General features: G+C 33.0%; 1 protein-coding gene across 1 annotated transcript; it reads left to right on the forward strand.

The window, feature by feature from the left end:
- Window positions 1-1,586: 1,586 nt before the first annotated feature.
- Window positions 1,587-20,493, forward strand: LOC132714781 (retinoic acid receptor alpha-like; the record flags this gene model as incomplete). The annotated part of the gene is given in 2 exon segments (XM_060697706.1): window positions 1,587-2,256; window positions 20,372-20,493. Coding segments are annotated over 2 exon segments (414 nt in total), but the record flags the coding sequence as incomplete, so codon positions are not given.
- Between the last annotated feature and the right edge of the window lie 821 nt (window positions 20,494-21,314).

Raw genomic sequence — 21,314 nt, forward strand, 5'->3', positions numbered from 1 at the left:
AATGAATCAAAAATGTAATACTTGGCGGAAAAATGATATTTGTCAATTTTGTGAAGCGTTGAGAGGTAATTTCTCCAGTCCTGTTATGAGTTAAATCCATTTATACGAATATGCCGTCTAAACATTAAATGTGATATGATTTTTGTTACATTAAATCTTAACCATGTGCTTGCATTCACTCCCATCCTTTAAATAACATGTTTTAACTCTGTCTTCATTTCAGGTTCTACTGTTAAATATTGAGCTGTAAAACTTTCGTACTTTTTTTCTAGCAGATGTGCAATTTGTAAACATTGTATTTATATAATGTGGTGTATTTTTAACAGTGAACTGTACTAAAATGTCAATAGAAATATGCACTTAATATTTTAGTACTGTATGGTCTCTTATACAATTAAGATTTAGCAATATGCGAGTTAGATATTCTAAAAATCATTATTGGTTAATGCTTGACAATCAAGAACAAATATTGATACATTTCTATTAATATTTTCAACTTAATATTTTGAACACAGCTATTTTAAAGCTATAAAATCGAAACCAATTAAAAGGGATTTAATTTCAAATAGACACTGTTGGAGCATCAAGTAACAAATATATGTTTTTTAAGTGACACTTCATCTTGTTTTTAATCATATTTTCCATTTTTGCTGTAGTAAATAAAAAGTTAGATGCAAACAGAAACAATTTTCATAGTTTTGACAACAGTAACATATTGACCTTGATTGAACATTTTGTTCCAAAAGGAAATATAAAGTAAGATCTTACTGTAATATATCTATCTATCAACCTAAGCAAATTACCGCATGCATCATGCTGCAAACATATTTCATTCAGGTGATACCTGGGTAAGTATTATACAGTATTTATATTTTCCTAGTTATAACTTTTTGGCGTTCATATTTGCTATATAACTATAAAAAATATTAACTACAATGTAGAGGGCAATTGAAATTATTTTCATAATTTTGACCACAGTGACATGACCTTGATCACGGATGTATATTAAATCCGTGCCTTGATTGACCATTTTGCAGCCAAGAGTAAATACGAAGTTATATCTTATATAACTTGTCTTTAAATTATAGTGAACTCGTCTTCATTTTTCATTGTTTACACTGACTTTTATTTTAAGCTTTAAGGACCTTATAACCTTTAGTTTGGCAAGAGGCTTTGCATGCAACCAGGGAAATATAAGCACATTATATTAAGTTTTGAAGTCAATTAAGTTTTGTCCCTGGTGCACCACACAATTTTGTTTAAATAGTGATCAATTGTTGCAATCTTTTTTTTTTTTAGAAATGCCAGACGAAAATTTTCAGAGAAACACTATCAAGCCATGAGTGGGGATGGAATTGCTTGTATCGTTGCATGACAGGACTTCCCGTAGCTAATAATCAAGGGTGAATTTGGTGTCAATGACCGAGCGGAATTTACCTTCTACCTACTACCGTAATGATACGCCGAAAGACTTCAATAAACTAAGGATCAAATTATCAAAACATATTAATATATTTATACAGTTCATTAATGCAACTTTACGGTGATAATATTCCTTCACGACGAAAATCCGAAAGTACAAAATCCGAAAGTACATTTAACGGATATACGACAGTGACTGACAGTTCCGTATGACTGAGATTGAGGAAACAGTTCTATTGATAGAACACAGCACGAGCGACATTGTGTTTGCAAATTGGATAAGAATAGTGCATAAAAATCAGTTATGTGTTTCCACAACGCGATCTGCGATTGTCATTCAATTTGTAAAAAAGAATTGAATCAAGAATGGAGTAATGTGTAATGTTTTAATATTCACCGCATGGATTCGGTTAACTTATCTGTATTGTGATTAACTTGTAAAATTGAGTTAATTTGGAAATTACCACTGTCACTGTTTTATACTGTCAATTTCATATGTCAGCTAAAGTTTTAGGTGCACAATGATTAATTCAATATAAGAAATGGCAAATCTTCCAGAAAGCAGCAATAATTTTGCTGGAACTATTCAAAATCTGCCTGATTTTGTACAGAAATTAACAGCTGATTCAATCACTCCCGGGAGGATGTCCGTGCTAAATGACAGTTACGGGACAATTACAGGTGTTGGTGGTAGCCTGTCTGAAGGTCTGTCAATGGCCTCAGGCAGTGGACTAATGTTACCTGTCAGTGCAGTTCCTACACCAGTATTGGATACTGTCAAAATTAAAAGTGAACCATCTTTTGGTGATGATGTCAAATCAAAGATTAAAGTTGGTAAGTCAAGTCAACAACCACTGGATTCAGTACTTTCTGTTAGTCCTGCTTGTATTATATTTGTTTTCAGCTTGGCGAATCTCAAGAAATAGCAAGAAGCTTATAAGAATATTAAACAATTTCATTAGCTAAAACAAGGAATAAAAAGGACCAACTCTAGCGTTTAATGGTTTCTTTGTGTCACAGGGTGAGAAGAAAGCTCAGCCTGATCAGGACTTGAACTCAGGACCCTAGGAATACTGTTCTTACTGAGCTATCCTTAAGCGGCTTACATGTATATCATCTCTCCTTATTACTGAACAGTTCTGAACTGTGGCATAAATGTGTTGGATATAATTGTAATGTGTCACGTGCAAGAATCAGGTCCCTAGTTCAAAGGTCAAGGTCACACTTGTAGATCAAAATTTATGATATGAATTTTTATTAAAGTACACTGATCTTTGTGTTAGGACAACAATTCTGTCATTCCAGAATAGGTTGTAATATTATCATGCAGAAATGTGTTGGACATAATGACAATGTGTCGTGCCCATGAATCAAGTCCCACCCCTAAGGTGAAGGTCACACTTGTATATGAATTTTTTCATATAAATGATTAATGATTGTGTGCGGTAAACAATTTTGGATTTCAAATGTGTAAAATATGAAAAACAAGATCAACAAGTAAGGGCAGTGTTTAATTAAGGCAACAGACATGATATTGATGTGTCACACATAGGGGTCAGGTTTTTCCTTCAAATGTCAAGGTCACACACATATGTCAAATATGTTGATTGTGAATAGATTGTCTTTTTTTGTGCATTGCTTTTTCATTCATGGATGGACTTTCAAATACATGTAATTATGCATAAATATGCTGCTTATTAAGATGAATGTAATGAATAAAATTTAGATATGATAGTGCATTGAGTCATGTCTAGTCTATGTATTTTTATCATTCAGTTTGTCATTCGATCAGGCTCACTGAGAACATGAGAAAGTATTTGTTAATGTTTATATATTCTTTAATATAATACTCTTTTTATAGTTACCATACCTTTGATGCAAGTGAAAGGTCATCGTTCCTTTATTCTTTAAGAATCTTATGGGCCCTGCTTTGGAGGAATTTGTCTGTTTTCCAACGATTGTTCTTGTTTTGTTTGTGTGTCCTCAGTAAAATTAAATGTTTAACACAGTTAGCAAAATACTAGCTTGAAATAATAACCAAGTTAGTTAATAGCCAAAGTTAGTTTAAAAAAAGATTACAACAAAATAACATATTTATGTCCTCATAAGAAATTCAGAATTTTAGGAATACAAGCTATACGACTGGTGCCAATAAATACATAGACCAGGATACTGAAATAAGGCAGTTTGTCTAAAAACTTTTGTCTTCAGTCCAATGCAAAAAAAAACCCATTTAACAACTCTCTAATAGTTTTTAAGGTGTGAAGTATTTTCTTTCCTGTTTAAGAGCGCAGGTATGCTCCTCCCTAAAGTTCTTTGTATAAAAGATTATTCTTAATGCAGATTTGAGAGGTTTGAATCCAGTAGGAATTAAATAAGAGTAACCTATCCACACCCACCTAAATTTCATATTATGTATAGGTAAAGCATAGTTATCTAAAACACTGAACGTTCAATTGTTTTCATGTATAAAAGTAACGGTATACACATATTAGGTAAAAAAATATTGAGCTGTAGATTTCATCAATTTGCCTTGATATATGACACCATGTAGGTGTAGTAATTGTTCAAGTTGTTAACACACTGACAACCTAGCTATGTACATTTTTGTGATGTATATAGGTGATTGGCCTTGAATAATTAATATATACACACGTCATACCAAAACAAAATATAATCACCAACGGCCAATCACCAAAATTGTGGGTTTCTTTTTTTAAATGACTTAAAATTATTATTGTATTATGCATACATGTCTGTTAAAGTGACATTATGTTCATTTTTTCATCGTCGAAAGGAGCTGAATTGACTATATCTTTAAAAGATTGACTGTTTATAATGTTGAATGACCCAACAGTTGATAATGGAAAGGGTTTCAGATAAAATATAAATCTGCCTTAAATATAAAAAGACTGCCCAACTCTTCTTATGAAATGAATATTACAGGTAAATTCCGATGGATATTTACAAAAATTGGCCTTGAGCAGCCTTGAGTTATTTATTGTTCATGCGATGTAAATTATATAATTAAAGGAGTTATGGCAAATGTAAATTTGGAAGGGCATTTATAATGTCTCTTTCATTGCACATGTAAAATAAACTGACAGTCCTTTAATTTTTAAATTAATTTGTTGCATGTCAGTCCTGTATGTCAGTTATTGATACATCACGTGTTCTGTGCATAAAGTTATGATGAAATGCCCACTGCATGTTATTTTTCTGATGATTTTTTTGTCATCACTGCTAAGAAATATGTTCATTACATAACAACAGCATAGTTTCAGACATGTCCTTTTGACTTGACACTTGCATCTGTCTATGTTTCTGGCTGAATTATTCTTATTTCTAAGATTTTTATGTATAATTATGATAATTTGTATTGATTATCGATCAACAGGAAAATATCAGAAATACATTTCTATCGATGATCAAGGGGGAGAATCACGCCGTTCGTTACCCAAACAAACAAGATGGCGGATGCAGCCAAAAAGTAGGTTTTTCCCTTTTTTCTCTGAAATTCGTGATGTTCTAATGTAAAGGTACATAAAACAACCTTCTACACATTTTTCCTGGCACACAGGATGTTATTTCATGATGTTTCGTCCCGTACTTCATCTGAAATGCGCGTCACCAGATTCGAAGCGAGAGAATTTTCCACCGGTTTGATCGTGGTAACGTACGGCTTTTTCTCTCAAATTCACTGTTTCTTTAACATATATGTATATTAACTGAAACCACTGACTTAAAAAAGTTGTAATACGTTGTCAAGTAAGCAATCATGCCAATTCTGGCTAGATTTACTGCTGTAAATATTAATATCGGGGCATTTTCCGGAAATGATAACGTATGGCGCACAAAATATCAATGATAACGTACGGCGCATTTTACTACTTGGTGGATTTCCATTTGTCCAATCAGCTGATAATGAATTATTTTTATGTAGGAAATGATAGATATCTGAAAAAAATGTTGGTCCGGTCAGAAATAATTAATTGAACAATGCTGTACTATCGGAAATAGCTGGAAAAATCTTTCTACCTGGTGGCATAATATATATTCGTTGTTAATATACCAATTAAAACACACGTGTATAGTTTGAGAATATTTTGTATAAAATGCAGAATGGGAAGAAAAGTCTCCACTTTAAGGAAACATTTGTGTGTTGTTGTCTTTACATTAAATTTCGCCAGTGTTGTGCGATAATTATTGTCTTATCCCCTAATTGGAAAGAAGAAACGCATTCAACAGAGCAAAAATGTAAAAAAGGTACGGACGGCTTGAAATATTTTCTTTTCCAAAGAAAAAGTCTAAAATCATTCCTAACGAATTTCTGATAAGGAAATCTTAATATCTGAACCCCTCAACATTTACAAAACGAAAATTGATTGCGACTAGCTTACACCCAGATGAGATGAGCCTGTGTTTATTCAATATGGTCGCTCATTGAAAGAAAAATACATAACAGAGAAAAATGAATGAATGTAGGTTCTATAATGAGTTTATTGAATGAGTTAGAAAATAATGTTATGCGAAAAACTTAATTGAATTTAGTAAATAAAAAAAATTCTGTTTATTAGACGGGCGGTTAATATTGAAACGCTACCATTTAGCGTGACGTTGTGAGATATAATTACGCGACATAGCCTCAGAGTTTTTTTATTATAGTAGACAGTAGACATTTTATTTTATTCCATTTGGCTTTAAAGCCAATGAGGACATAAAACATGCATAATAACGAACAGTTCATATAAACATGTAACCCTTCCCATTATGAGCATATTGTGAAAAATGGCCGTTTTTTATTGAAAAGCCTCCTGTTACAAGTTCAAACTGCTATGAAACTTTGAAAAATGTTTCAATACTAATCAAACTTGGCACAAATGTTGACAGGACCATTGCCTTTGTAACGACATGCTCAGTCTAAAATTTCCTGTTACCATGGCAACATGGGGACATCTCAAAATTGCCATTAATCACTATTTTGCCTTGAGTTTTTTCATCAAAATTTATTTCAAAGTGCTGCAACTCCTCAAGGGATTGAGATAGAGTCACAGGCTTTTCAGCGTTGGTTACACGTTACCTTATGATCGACCTGGGGTCATTTTTAGCCTCTCGCAGGTCCAAAATTTTCTTGGCGATGAGGGGGACTACCGCCCCTCTTCAAACCCCCAAAACAGAAGGGGGCACATCCCCCTTCTGGCAACCCCCTGATGTATCTTTTGGATGGGGGCGGCGCCGAAAAAGTGCTCACTTTTTTAGCAACGTTTCTCAAACGAAAACATGTGTTTGGGGTCCAAAAAGGACATTTTTTCACTGAGGCCTAAAATGGGGGTCGAAAGTGTGTTGTTTCGCGTATATATGAGGTAAAGGGGTAAATACCAACCGAAATTTTCTGAAGGAGTAACATTATGAATATTTTCAAAATTGATCTTTAAACCAGTAACTTATAGGTCTCTTGTATTTACATATACATACACACGTATACATGTACATACATACAAAAAGCATACATTACATGAACTATTAATGCAAAATTGTTGTATATAAATCGATTTTTAACACAGAAACGCAATTACCGTTGTTTATACATATATCCTAAAAAAATGAAGGTCCCTTCGCATCAATTGCGGATTTCATAATTGTAAATAAAAGGAACGTCATAAGTTGATCAAAACAATTACATGCAAGAATTTGCCTATCATATTCTGGCGTTTTTTTTCCACAAACGCCCCAACAAAAACAATAATTTCTTTAAAAAAAAGTATTGCAGGTATCAGCAATAAAAGAGTGACATTGGAATTTGCTTATTAATTTCTAGTGTTAATTATGAAGTTTCAAATCGTATTTGGATTTCGATGTTTTTATCCATGCCGGAAACCCGTCTGAAACCTTTAATGCCAGACCGCTCATGTGCTTAAATGACGTCATTATCTTTATGGAAGAACGATTTTAATATTTTTTTTTAAATTTTTAAATTATTACGCTACTCTTAAACTATTGTTTACGAAGTATATGTAAGTGTTCATCCGTGTTGTTCTATTTCGACGGGGGCGATAGCGACCGGAGAATATTTCTTATTTCTGTAGAACAGCTACGGATGAATACAAACATACTTAGTGTCAAGCTTTATTTGGCTTCAGTATTAACTTTATTTCATCACTATACCTGTCCATTTGCACAAACGCAGTTCTATGAAGTACTATGAAAAATAAAAGGCTGCTATAAACGGACTTTGATATATTATCGACTTTTGTTCTTCTATTCTATGAAAATTTACACAAAATTTTTTTAAGAAATACAACGCTTTCATTGGATGACAAATAAAGCTGGACACTAATATTATCTATTTCAGTTTCTTAATTTGGTTCTTCACATCCACTTATGTCTTTTAAACATAACTTTTCTACTATAAAGAAAATCAATTAATCAGAAAAAAATGCGCCGTACGTTATCATTGATATTTTGTGCGCCATACGTTATCATTTCCGGAAAATGCCCCGATATTAATATTTACAGCAGTAAATCTAGCCAGAATTGGTATGATTGCTTACTTGACAACATATAACAACTTTTTTAAGTCAGTGATTTCAGTTAATATACATATATGTAAAAGAAACAGTGAGTTTGAGAGAAAAAGCCGTACGTTACCACGATCAAACCGGTGGAAAATTATCTCGCTTCGAATCTGGTGACGCGCATTTCAGATGAAGTACGGGACGAAACATCATGAAATAACATCCTGTGTGCCAGGAAAATTGTGTAGAAGGTTGTTATATGTACTTTAACATCAGAACATCACTAATTTCAGAGAAAAAAGGGAAAAACCTACTTTTTGGCTGCATCCGCCATCTTGTTTGTTTGGGTAACGAACGGCGTGATTCTCCCCCTTGGATGATAGGTCCATCACATGGCTGACAGTTTAAATCGGTGGATTAAATTCTGAATTGTGTTTAAGAAATTAAATGGTTCAGCTGATTCAGAGGTATCCAAACTCCTGGATGTCTTCATGCATCCATCAGTCACTTACCTCTTTAATTTATAACATTGGTGTAACAAGAAGAATTGCAAAAAATGCTGCCTCCTGAAAGCACATTTTCTTTTTGATAATTCTTTGTTATCACTTGTCATTTGAATAAGGTTGCATATTCGTTAAAGACAAGAGGTGTCTGGTGGAAAGTTTTATACTCATGCTGTCAGCAGGCTATTTAATCTCTTTGTGTATTAACAGATGGTTGGTACAGAAACAGACATTCTACATTTTTATTCTTCAGCTTGGCAGAAGTTTACATTTTACAGGAAGTTACGAGGCTTCATATACATAAAACAAAATTTAAGTCTGTTTTTCCTTTCTCACATAAAGGAATGATATAATTTTTCTCGAACAAATTCTAAAAAGTTCCAGACAGGAGGAAGAATTACATTTTATGATGATATTGTAATGCAGCAAGTTTAAAATCCTGTAGAAACAAAAACATCGTAAAATTGTGAATTAGTTTGTATAATTATGTAAACTTATATTGGGCGTAGATGTAACACATACTGTATTGTTGATGTTATAATGTTAATGATTGAGTAACGTAATTAAACAACAATGATATTAAATAAAGTACACCTAGGGTAATATTTTTCTTCACTATTCAATAGGGGCCTTCACAATTCATTAGGGGCCTTCCCAATTTTAAAATTATCTTTGTGCTGAGATGTACTAGCCCACTTTTTTAATGAACCGCTTTGGAATTTAGAATACTTCTTTGTTTATGAATATCAAACAGAAATGAATGTATTTTTCTTCTAAGGATAAACATGTGTTTTATAATTTTATAATAATGGATTTAGAACATGTATGTAAGATGCTTATTACCTGAAGAAAAAAAGCAGTGAATTTGAAATATATTATGATAAGGTAAGCAAATGTTAAACAAAGTACTATTTTGACTTCTAGACAAACTACTAAATCATTATAACTGTATTTTTACTAGCTATTTCCAATGTGCCGAGCAATTATTTTAATGTTGAAGTGGTAGTAATTTGATGAAATTTAATAATTTTACAAGGTTAACCTTCTGCAAAGTAACGCATAAAATACATAGGTGCAGTTAGTTTGGTTATCTATTTTTAAAAAGACAAGACCCATTCAAAATGTTGGCTAACTTTGACTAGTAGTATAGGAATTAATGTTACAAACATTACAGTAATTCCAGCTATCAAACTTAAAATTTTTATCAACTGACCAAATGCACCGAGTGACACTGAGATTTTATAGTACATGAAAATAAACTAATGAAAATAGATCTGTTGATCTTGACAGACATTGACAAGCTGTTCTATTTATACCAAAATGATACTAATTTTAATACTCTAAATTGACCATTTCATTTACCCTGGGGCTTAACAAACTATCCCACAGTATACCTGGTGTATTGGTAGATTTCATTTATACTAGTACAGTTTTGTACTGTCATAATGAACTAATAATTGTCACACTTTAGTAGACAGCTTTTTATTGCCTCAAGGTCGTTGTCCAAAGGTCATTAGGTGCATCTAGTCTCCCCATTTGGTGTTTTAATTTCTTCCTTAGGTCTTTGGTCAGTTAAACCATTACAAGTTTGCTGTGTGGATTTAAAGGTTTAAAAATTTGGGATTAAATATTAATTACTTTTTCCAAGTCTTAGGTGACTTTGACCAAAATTAGATTGGATTTTAAAAAGATTTTCTGAGTCTGTACACAGTCATTATGAATGTAACATTATTAAGGTCTTTTAGAGTATTTCTATTTTCTGACGATAACTTCATAATTTTTTTAATGTGAGTGAAATATGGAGCATATAGAAAAACATGACAGTACCTTTGGAAATGTCTCACATGACTTTACAAAAGGAAATGTATCGCATGAGGATGCAAGGGTGCCTACTAGAAGAGCGAGCTTCCCATTCTGTGCACCTGATTTGCCTCAGATGCCACAATTAGAATCTGTGCCAGAACACTGGCAAGGAATTTATGGTTCCATATTATTTCCACCGAAATCAGATTCAGAAGAATGTGATAGCACCGTGTCGTCTGCTTGCAACGCTCAAAGTTTCCATGGTCAGAGGTACATGCATCCTGCTTTCTGCAATGGTATTAACACTTTTCAAGGATTTTTTGTAGATGGTAAGTCTATAGTTGATAAAAAGATGTTTTGGTTTTGTTGTAACAATCTGATATGGATTTTTTAAATTGATAGGTGAAAATGGTTTTTGACATAAACAAGAATAAAATGTAATTGAATAAATGAAACTTTACAGGATTGATCGGTACATCAAGTTCTTGCTCATATTTAATGGGTTTCAGGTTGGAAGATTTTTGGCTTAGTTATGACTCTTGAATGAAAAAAGGTGTTTTGGCTTGTTAATGATATTTGTGTAACCTACTACACAGAAGCTGCAATATGCCAAAAAGAGGCTTTGACATAAACAGAACAAACTGTCCAATCAACCCTCAATGCAACTGCTTAATTGGCTATCATCCTGCACTAAACTATCTTGTGTTGAATTTTAAGTCATAGCAACACTGCAAAGACTTTATGAGCCGCACCATGACAAAACCAACATAATGGGTTTGCGACCAGCATGGATCCAGACCAGCCTGCGCATCTGCGCAGTCTGGTCAGGATCCATGCTGTTCGCTTACAAAACCTATAACCAGTAGAGAAACTGATAGCGAACAGCATGGATCCTGATCAGACTGCGCGGATGCGCAGGCTGGTCTGGATCCATGCTGGTCGCAAACCCATTATGTTGGTTTTGTCATGGCGCGGCTCATATATACTCTATAGAGAATCAAAAAAAGTTCCTTGCAGGACTTATTTATTTTATTGAATTTTTAGTCAATAAAAAGAGTTTCTTTCACAAAGCAGACACAGGTCTTATATGGCCATTGATAGTTTTTTTTGTTGAATAAAACGGGGCGATGAATCATCATGGACGCGCTCTAATTTAATTTATATAAAGGATTTGTGCAGATGTGTTTTTTGCCAATGAAAATTTGCATCTGAAAATAAAACATGAAAAAGGAGAGCTGAAAACATCTGTTACTGCACGATTTTAGCTTCTCAGATACTGAGATGAAGTATGCAATAAAACACATTTTTGGCTCCTGTTGCTTGTAAAAAAACTAGAGCATTATCAGCTACCATTGATTAAATTGTCAAGTGTATAAAGACTGCAGTGAATAGGAGTCCAGAATCTAGTTCAACAATCATTAACATTTCAAGTTCCTTGACATTTTTGTACTTGAGTTTTCGCAAATGAAATGAAAATTGCATCCCATTTCTTAGCCTTTTAATGTACATTTACATAAATAAAACATTGGTAGGTATTATAGTTCTATTTTTGTTCTTTATATTTCTGGAATGTGTTTAAAGAGAATAATAATTACTGGTTAATGAAGTGATTCAGCTTCTCTCTCTGATATTAGTTGCCTCTTTACTTCGCAAACATTTATTTATATATATAAGTAATTTGTATTTAATGAATTTGTCCTGCTTTAAATTCAGAATTGTTGACAGAGTGCTAACATTTATATAAAGTATTTAATAAATCTGTCCTGATTTAAAGAGAAGATTAAAAAGATAAATACAAGTACTTGATACATATTGAAATGGATCCTGAAATTGTGTAAAGTTGTGTTCTAAGTATAGGTTAAAGTTTATTAGTATGTATATACAAAATTGAATTGGTCAGGCCAGCACAGCCGCTATTTTTATTTATTGGCTGAAATACAAATAAAAATTGTGAACGTTAGGGGCATCTGTCATGTTATTTTTGTTTTAAAATAAACTGAAAAATATTTTTTTCACCCAATATAGAGGGACATAGCACCGGGCAAGTTTTTTTGCTTTCGAAAAACATTTTTAACCTTTTTAAAAATTTTTCATTTTTTTTTTTAAAACAAAAAGTTTTTTTGCAAGTTTTGAAAACATTTTTTTTTTAATTTTACAATTTTGGGTTTCACTTTTCCCAAGGATTTTTTTTTAAAATAACGTTTTTCGTCCAACTTTACACGGTGTGGGGGGCCTAAGATTTTTATCAATTCGTAAATGCCGGTCTCCACTTGGAAAACAAAACCTAATAATTTGTTTATTTTTCTTTAAATTTTAAATTTTAGGCTTTTCTTCAAAACCCAATTTTTTTACCTAATTATTTTTTAACTTTTTCAAAAATTTAAAGACAACTGCCCCGGTTTTTCTTTTATTTTCTACAGCGGTATTTTAAATCACTTAAACCTCAAAATTAAAGTAAAAATAAAAAATGGGTAATCATTAAGAACAAAAAAATCTTAAAACTTTACAGGGAAAAATTTTTAGAGCTTTTTTTAAATTGGGGCAGTAGTTTTATATTAAATGGGTTTTTCAAGCATTGTGGACAAATTTTTTTGATAATTTTTTAAAAATAATAACAATGTGATACTGGTGTCAATTTTCAGTATATCAAAATTTCTTCACATTTGGACATTCTATTTCATTAAAATTAAAATAAAAAGAAGTTCATTGAAGAAACACATGTAGCCCCCATTTCTCCATTCGCCATGACCATCTAAATAATTATATCTTCAATACGAACATGGTGTTGGTGAAGTTGGTAATTGTAATTGTTACAGAACAAAGGCTTTATACTACAATGTATAGTATAATAATGATTTTTTTAAGACAGCTTGTCTATTACATTTTAACTTGAATATTTACCATCGTTTGGGTGATGGGTTGCCTTTAAGGGTTGAGGCATCACAATTTTGGCCATCATTTATCTCTGCACGATCGTAAAAGGCAACTAAATGTGTTTGAATTACTGGAGTCTATGCATATGAGGTGGTTTTGACCATTGGTGATGCTTTAAGATTGTAACACTAAAGTAAGCATAAATTATCTTTACTGTTTCAGCGATATTATAATGACCTAAATTGTGTTAGTGCACTGTAAATCTAACTTGAATACTTGTATTTAATACATTTCTTTTAGAAAGAAATTTGTTTAAGAGATATTTTTTTATCATATAAAGATTTAAATACAAAATTAGGTAGTGATAAGAGATCATAAATAAACTGATACTGATCATTTATATACCTTCACTGCTAAAGAATTTTATACCAAATGCTTTGTTAACATGTACATCTCCATGACAGGGGTTTAGCAATATTTCAGTCCAGCGACAGCCATATTGTTGTAACTCATTCAAATTATGTAACAAGTTATGCCAGTGCTGCTGAAATAGTAAAATTCTTGATTTGTTATGTGAATTTCTATATTACTCTATGGTGATCAGTTTCTTTCTCCCTAGTGTTCCTTATAGGCATGTTGTTTTTTGACGAATATAAAGTCAAAGTCGGTATGTCTTAGATTTTTAGACAGCTTTCATTTCAACAACCTGAAATTTTCTGTCTCAAAGAAAGCAAAATCATTCAAATTAATTATTGGCAACTCTTTTGCATGGAATGAGGATGGTAAAGATTATTTGTTATTATGAATTATAAATCTCTTGGGTTTGTCATCTTAAGACTTTTGATTCTGGCCTACCTAATTTCTGTATAATGGGCATGCCTCCATTGGATTTTTGGAACATTTTGTTGTTAACTTAGATTTCTGAATTGCTGAGGAATGTTTATAGTGTCAGGTTAGACTGAAGGCTATTTTGATCTGTTATTGGTGGGTTAGACAAGTTTGATATAAAAACATATCCAAGAAGTATACCAACTGGGCATACGAAACATACATATCAATTTACATTTTTTTTAATACTAGTTTTTTTGCGGTAAAAGTAAAATTTGAGAAGTATTTTGATAAAACAAAGTTTAATTAACCAATGACACAAACATAAATGACTAAAAGGATGGCGGCATAAATTAAGTTGTCCATAACTGTATAAGACTTATAATATTTGTTTTTAAAAAAACCACTTCCTGTTCATGTAATACTTTATTTAAATAGATAAAGAATGTTTTTCTCAGAACACAAATGTTATTGCAATTTTATGTTGACATATCCAATAAATCAGTTTCATGAAATTGATGAATTATGTAAATTGCCACAAAAAATTTTGTTTTGAGAGTTGTTTATGGATGTCATAACTATACATCATGAATTATGCCCAAAAAGTTATTTCCAAGTAAAAACATAAATATTTATTCTGTCCTTTACAAAATCATAAAACATTTCTTGACATGGAATTTAGAATACTTGCTTATCATGACAAGGTGCAATTATTAAACAAGAGGCATAACTCTGAGAGCTAGATTATTTTTAAGTTATGCCCCTTTCTAACATAGAATTTTGTCAGACAAATGTTACTACCACCCCATTTCATGCTCTTGTAGCTATAAAAAGAATTGCCTGTTTTAAACTGTAAAAAGAAATTTTTGCAATTTGTTTAAAAAATTATTTCAACCCTGTGTTAATTACGTGAAAATTGCAGACTTGATTTGATGGAGTGTGGTCATGAGAGATTAATTGGAGGCCAGGTAGCTCACCTTTAGCTGTACTGCACAGATGAGCAAACTGGTTTGATATTATTCCAATCTTTTCTTTACTAGCATTGGAAGCATTAATGTCACTGTCTTAATGTCACTGTCACTTAAAATAGCTATCTATAAATTTCCTTCTCATGTTAACACTATCAGTGTTGAGGAAATTAATACCGAATATTGATTTACCGTATATACCGGCAAGTTCAATGACCAAGTGAGCAATTACACCAAAATGTAAATCATTTATAATGATAAAGCTGGTACAGCTTTTAATTTGTTTCAATTTCCTCTTTTTATTAAATCATAAAAAACCAAGTTTATACCAAGGTTGTTTTAAATGGCTATAATTTTGTTACAGTTATACTTTAGATATAATTGGATGACAAGAACTGATGTATGTCTGTTTCTTGTAATTCAGAGCATGGAGCATGGAATATGTTTAACTTTTGTTTGAAATAAGTTAAAGATCATAAATACGAGTATCCAATAAGGAAATTGAAATCATTTTGTAGACTACTAGAATAAATATTGTTTGTGCCCCACTTGAAGCAATGTAAGTTTTCCGAAACATTTGATATTTTCTGATTTCGCAATGACATATACATGTATTTTAGTGCTCCAGCTTAGGGTTTAAATAAACTAAAGCTATAACCTTTCACATTCTAAAGTTAGGCAATATGATAACTATACTTAAAGACTTAAAGATGTTTTGTTTAACCTGCAGAATGTGTGTAAATTGATTCACAAAGATTTTGATTTAGAACAGTTTATTTGAAGATAAAGGAATTTTAATATGAAAGTATAAAAAGAGAGCTACCAACTGTATACATACAGCACAGCTGTGCTTGTTTGCCTGGCTCTATACTGGTGACTAAAGCTAATCTAGTCAGTTAAGCTACAGTCTCACTTACATCCCGGCAGAGCCCCGGTAGACGTCCGGGGTGATCCAGGAACGATCGGGGTACGACCGGGAACAACTGGGGTACATCCGTAACTCTGCCGGCAACGTCCTGGATGATCCGGGAACATCCGGCATTCGACCCCGGATGGAATAAAATATTTAATATCACCGGGGTGGTCCGGGATGATCCAGGAAGGTAAAGCTTTGCCGGCTTCATCCTTAGCTCTGCCAGGAACGACCGGGGGTATACCGGGAAAGCACCGTAGCTCTGCTGGCACAAACCAGGGATGATCTGGGGTATGATATAGCCGTTAGAGCTACGGTAGAGCCCCGGTATATGCCGGCAGAGTCCCGGTAACTACAGGCAGAGCCCCGGAGGATAAAGGTAGAGCTACGGTTGGTCCCGGTAGAGCCCCGGTTCATTTCAAAAGAATAACGACAATTTGCGATGATTGCACTTGTTTGTATTAAAAGCCTTCCCATTTCCCTTCTATCCAGTATGGCATAAGGGATTTTCAGAAAATCATCATGAATTACTTTTCTGGAACAATAGATATTAAATTAAATGCCTGGATCGTCCTGGACTCTGCCGGGGCTCTGCCTGGATCGACCAGGTCTCTGCCTGGGTCAACCGGGGCTCTTCCGGTGTCATCTGGGAACGACCGGGGAAGCACCGGCATGATCCGTAGCTTCACCTGGGCTCTGCCTGGATGATCCGGAGCGCATCCTGGGTGGTTAGTAGGGAACTACCGTAGAGCTGCCGGGGTAAGTGTGACCACAACAATAATTTCATCCCGGATCGTCCCGGATCATCCGGGTAACTTACCGGGATGGTCCTGGGCTCTGCCGGGAGTAAGTGAGACCGAGGCTTTAAGGGCTGATAAAACTGTATATTGTGCTATTAAAATTGAATGTATTGTTCAGTGCCATAAAACGCATTGCAAATCGAGACAAAACAATGTTTCTTAGTTGCTTCATATCCATGTAGACAATTTTGCAAACAATTGGCCATTTCAATAAAAATAAACACCAAAATATAGAAAAATTAGGTTTAAACAATAATGGTAACAGTAGGGACCGAACTACAGATCTCTCTTATATAAGGCAAACGCTTAACCGACTATGCTATCGCAGATATGACAGCGAATTATTTATTAAGCTAGTGTGACTTTTTCAAAACATTAGTTATATACTCTAAATTAATTCTCGTAACAACATGGACGAAACTGAAGTGTGATTGAATATCTAAATGAGTACTATAATGTATTCATAATTGACAGGTCAATAAAAAAAAAAAGTTCCAATAGGTCTATTTTTACAGAATTATTGTGGATACATGTTTACATTGTGTAGGGCTATCTAGAAGATACGTGTCACAATCTGATTAAAATCAGCTCCAAATAATGCTATACATTAGGATCTGACAACCACCAATAGGTTGACACCTACCTGTGATCTTTCAAACAACCAATCAGCAGCCAGCTTTCATAAATTTGAAAGCGATGCAGTTTCTAATTTTAACCGCTGAAAAACCAATACTGAGTAGGTAATTTTTAAGATTTCGAGAACAAACACGGCGTTGTCGATATTATAAGCCTGCAGGTTAACTGGCAAAACAATCTTGCCCATTAAAAATTGAGTCTATTATCTCCAGTTAATTTGTTGAAAATAGCTTCAAACATTTTTTCTAACAAATTTGCTTTACTTCCACATACAAAGATATTTTGATACCTGTCTAATGCCTATCTGTAAAGGATGGTTTGATTGCATGGTTAAAAAAAGCTTTCTCGGTTGAAGGTGGGAATCAGATCTACATGTAAGAAATAAGTAGATCTGAACTTTAGTCAGATTGAAACATGTTATATATGGACTTAAAATAGACCAGCTAATGGGCATTTAATAGACTGGCTTATAATGGAGTGGACTGTTTTCTTTTATCTCAGTCTTTTCATATACATGTATACAAATCTTGATACTAATTTGACAGAAGTCTGAGTGTGCCAGTCTTTAATTGGTAAAAACAACTTGTCTGAAATATTATATACACTATGTTGAAACTATATTGTTTCCTGTTAGAATAATGTATAAAGTTTTATAAACTTTTAAATCTGTATAAAATATAATTATTTAACATGTCTCTACTGTTTAAAGACCTTTTGTCACAAGTAGGAAGGAAATGTCTATGACAAAAGGTTGAACAAAACAAATATTGAAATAAATCTGTTCTCACATTATGTAGCTCAGTGTGTCAGTAGGTTTGGCAGACAGCCAACATTCCTATTGATTACAGGAGGTTTATCTCACTGATAAAGTACATTCTTCTTAACTGGTTATGAAGTCATACAACATTTGTTAACAATACATGTATTAAATGTTTTAGCCTTGTGTTTAAATATAACTTTTAAAAATGTTCTTGTTTCTCATTTCTTTTGTTTGAGAAATAGTGACGTCATTCTTAACTTTACTTTGAAGTTGCCAATAGCTGCTCGATAGAGTGCCCATGTTATATAAAATGAAACTTAATAGTAATCAATACAAACAATTTTGTAATTATAAAGTTGCCTCTACGTCCCTCTGCATTTTTTTTACCTCCGTACTTACATAGTAATCTGTTGCACTTTCCTGATGTTTTCTTAGCAAATTTTGTAGATGTTCTATTACTTAAAACATGGGTCAAGGACACCAGTGCTTAAAATAAATTTTTACTCTATTTATTGACTGATGTCTTCCATAATTTGTAGGTATACTAATAACTTTCAAGGGCCTCAAACTTTGAGTTTAGTTAGGGGTCACTTGTTGAAGGTCAATGGTACTAAAAAAGATTTTTGCGACGGACGCGCCCTCAGGCGCGTTCAGAGCTAAGTCATCTTCACATGGGATTTCGTTGGCTACACTCGCGCAATGTGTCCTAAACCAATTAACAGCCCAAGAAATAGTACATGAATTTGATCCTTCAAAACTCCCATACTTTGTCTGGATATCTTAATGTCTTCCATATTTAGCCTTTTCAATTTCAAATTAAGTTATCCAAGTTAAAATATGAACGTATATTGTTGATAAAAACGTTTGTAGTCCCGTAGTATTATTGCGCAATATGCAAATTACTGCTGAAACGATTTACCGCTGTCGAAAAAGTAGGACAGCAAATTATACTTCAATAAAGGTGTAACCTCTGAGTTCCAAGACATTATTAGTAGGAAATAAATATTTCTACATTATACAACTCATTATTATTAACAAATCAAAAGTTTTCGTGACTAGGATAAATCGCGCATTAATAAAAGAAGAACTATTTTCGTGACTCATACCGCGGGTTTAGCTGAATATTCAGCAGTTATTAATATATTAGATACAGTACAATGGCTAGTATAAATATCTATTTTTGAAAATGCATGTAAGACACTTTACCGCCATGTAGTCTTTCATGGTAAGGAAGTTATAATATCAGTTCTACATCCGATTCTTGTGGTTTGTTTACATATTTTACTAGGTCATGATATGAGTTAACCTTCGCTATTCTAAAAATAGATTCTGCTTCAATTGTTCTGATTTTTGGACAGGCGATTAGGAAGTACACATTAAACATGTAATTAATAAACCAGCGGATTGTAATGCAATACTTTTAGAAATGCTATACAATTGTAAGAAGCAAACAAGTTGAAAATGGAATTTAGTGTGAAGTTGAAAAGGACAACTAAACACTGTACTAGTGCTTAAGTGACATTTAAATTAAAATAAAAACGATGTGCTCTGGCCTCTACATCTTTACCTTGTAAATAAAAAAAATCTAAAAAATACACTATTAATTGCTGATGATTTTAACCAATTTTTTTTTAATGAGACATATCCAAGAGAAATAAAAATACAAATGACTTATATCTTATTGTCTGTATGCCCACTATGATATAACACGAAGCAATTCTAAATAGCATTCTCAAAGTATAATGTATTATGTTTGAAGTTTATTTGCCTGGATTTATTCTAGAAATATTTCGTTGATAGTTTTTTTTCTATTTACATATCATTTCTTAGAATAAATCGATAAAGACACTGATTTACAAGTTTGACCAGAGTTTTTAGGCATAAATTTCATTCTGTATTTAAGTGCTTGAAAGTAGAAAATCTGAATTATATCAATTTGGGACACTAAATATATTGCTGTACAAATCTCGAACTTGTATGGAACAAATTTTCTCTGTTATATATTTTGTGTTTTGTTTTGTTTTGTTTTGTTTTTCTAAAAGAAGCCTTAATTAATGTCTCTCCGGTTGCATGTCCGTCGCATTCAGTGCTGCAGCACTTTGATTATACTTTTGCTAATACACATGTACAGCCTTTATTTATGAACCGATACCTTTAACATTAAACAAGTAATTACTTTAAGTAGATCTACTCTTAGTTGTACCCCAATTACATTACTGTGTGGAATAACTTTGTCACATTATTTATGGTAGGTCCCCTGTGCTAGCTCAAGGTCAAGTTTTTCTATATTATAACTTGTTGATGCACTGAAATGTGAAAATCTAACAGATTATTTTTATTCACTTTCAGAAGAGAGTAGTATTCAAGCTGCGGATTCCAACAGTCCGAAACAACCATTTGTACCTTGTAAAGTATGCGGTGATAGAGCATCAGGATACCACTATGGTGTGACATCATGTGAAGGTTGCAAGGTAAGAAAATTCGGTGTTGAAGTCTTGATATTTTAGGTGTTATTTAAAGACCAGGTTTTTGTTAGAGATCAATTAGGTATGTAAACTCTTAGCAAGGTATATATATTATTTGATAAAGAAGAATTTTTAAGTAGGTACATTTATATAAAGGGAGGTAAATGTGCAGCGATGCATCTTTCAAGTGGGAGAGAGGCAAATGTCCATATATGGGGAAGGACAAAGTGACAATTTCAGTCAGGGAGGGAGCAACTAGTACAATAAAAAAAATCTTAATTAGGAGTCAGATCCATTGAAGGAAAGGTAAAGTTCCATAAAACAAGATAACAATATCAATAAAAAGATTAACATAGTTGCATTAAAAGATTTCTGATGAATAAATATCCATTGTTCCATGAAATGAAATGATTGAGTTCCTTTAAAAACAAGAGCTGTCTGTAAAAACAAGAGCTGTCTGTAAGATGGCGCTCTACTACTAATATCAGTGCTTGGCTGTAAGAAAAGGAGCATACCTCTGTTCAAAGGTAACTCAAGAGTTATGGGACATAAGCCCATTATGATCACAGAGAAGTTTTCCTATTCCCTTCAGTAGTTTTGGAGATATCAACTTGCGCACAAAAACTTGACCAAAATGTGACGGCAACATTGACAACGGGGTGTGTACAATAAGACTCCCTGTTCTTCAAATAATCAAGCTAAAACTGAACATGTTTCATAATTATAAAGGTAGGGACTAGTTCTGGTAAAGTGACAATTAAATCTATGGTTGAAATTTGCAGTATAATATAAAATAAACTCTTTCCTTCATGAGCATATTGTGAAAA

Source organism: Ruditapes philippinarum, unplaced genomic scaffold, assembly GCF_026571515.1.
Source record: "Ruditapes philippinarum isolate M1 unplaced genomic scaffold, ASM2657151v2 ctg6056_1_1_1_1, whole genome shotgun sequence".
Classification (NCBI taxonomy): domain Eukaryota; kingdom Metazoa; phylum Mollusca; class Bivalvia; order Venerida; family Veneridae; genus Ruditapes; species Ruditapes philippinarum.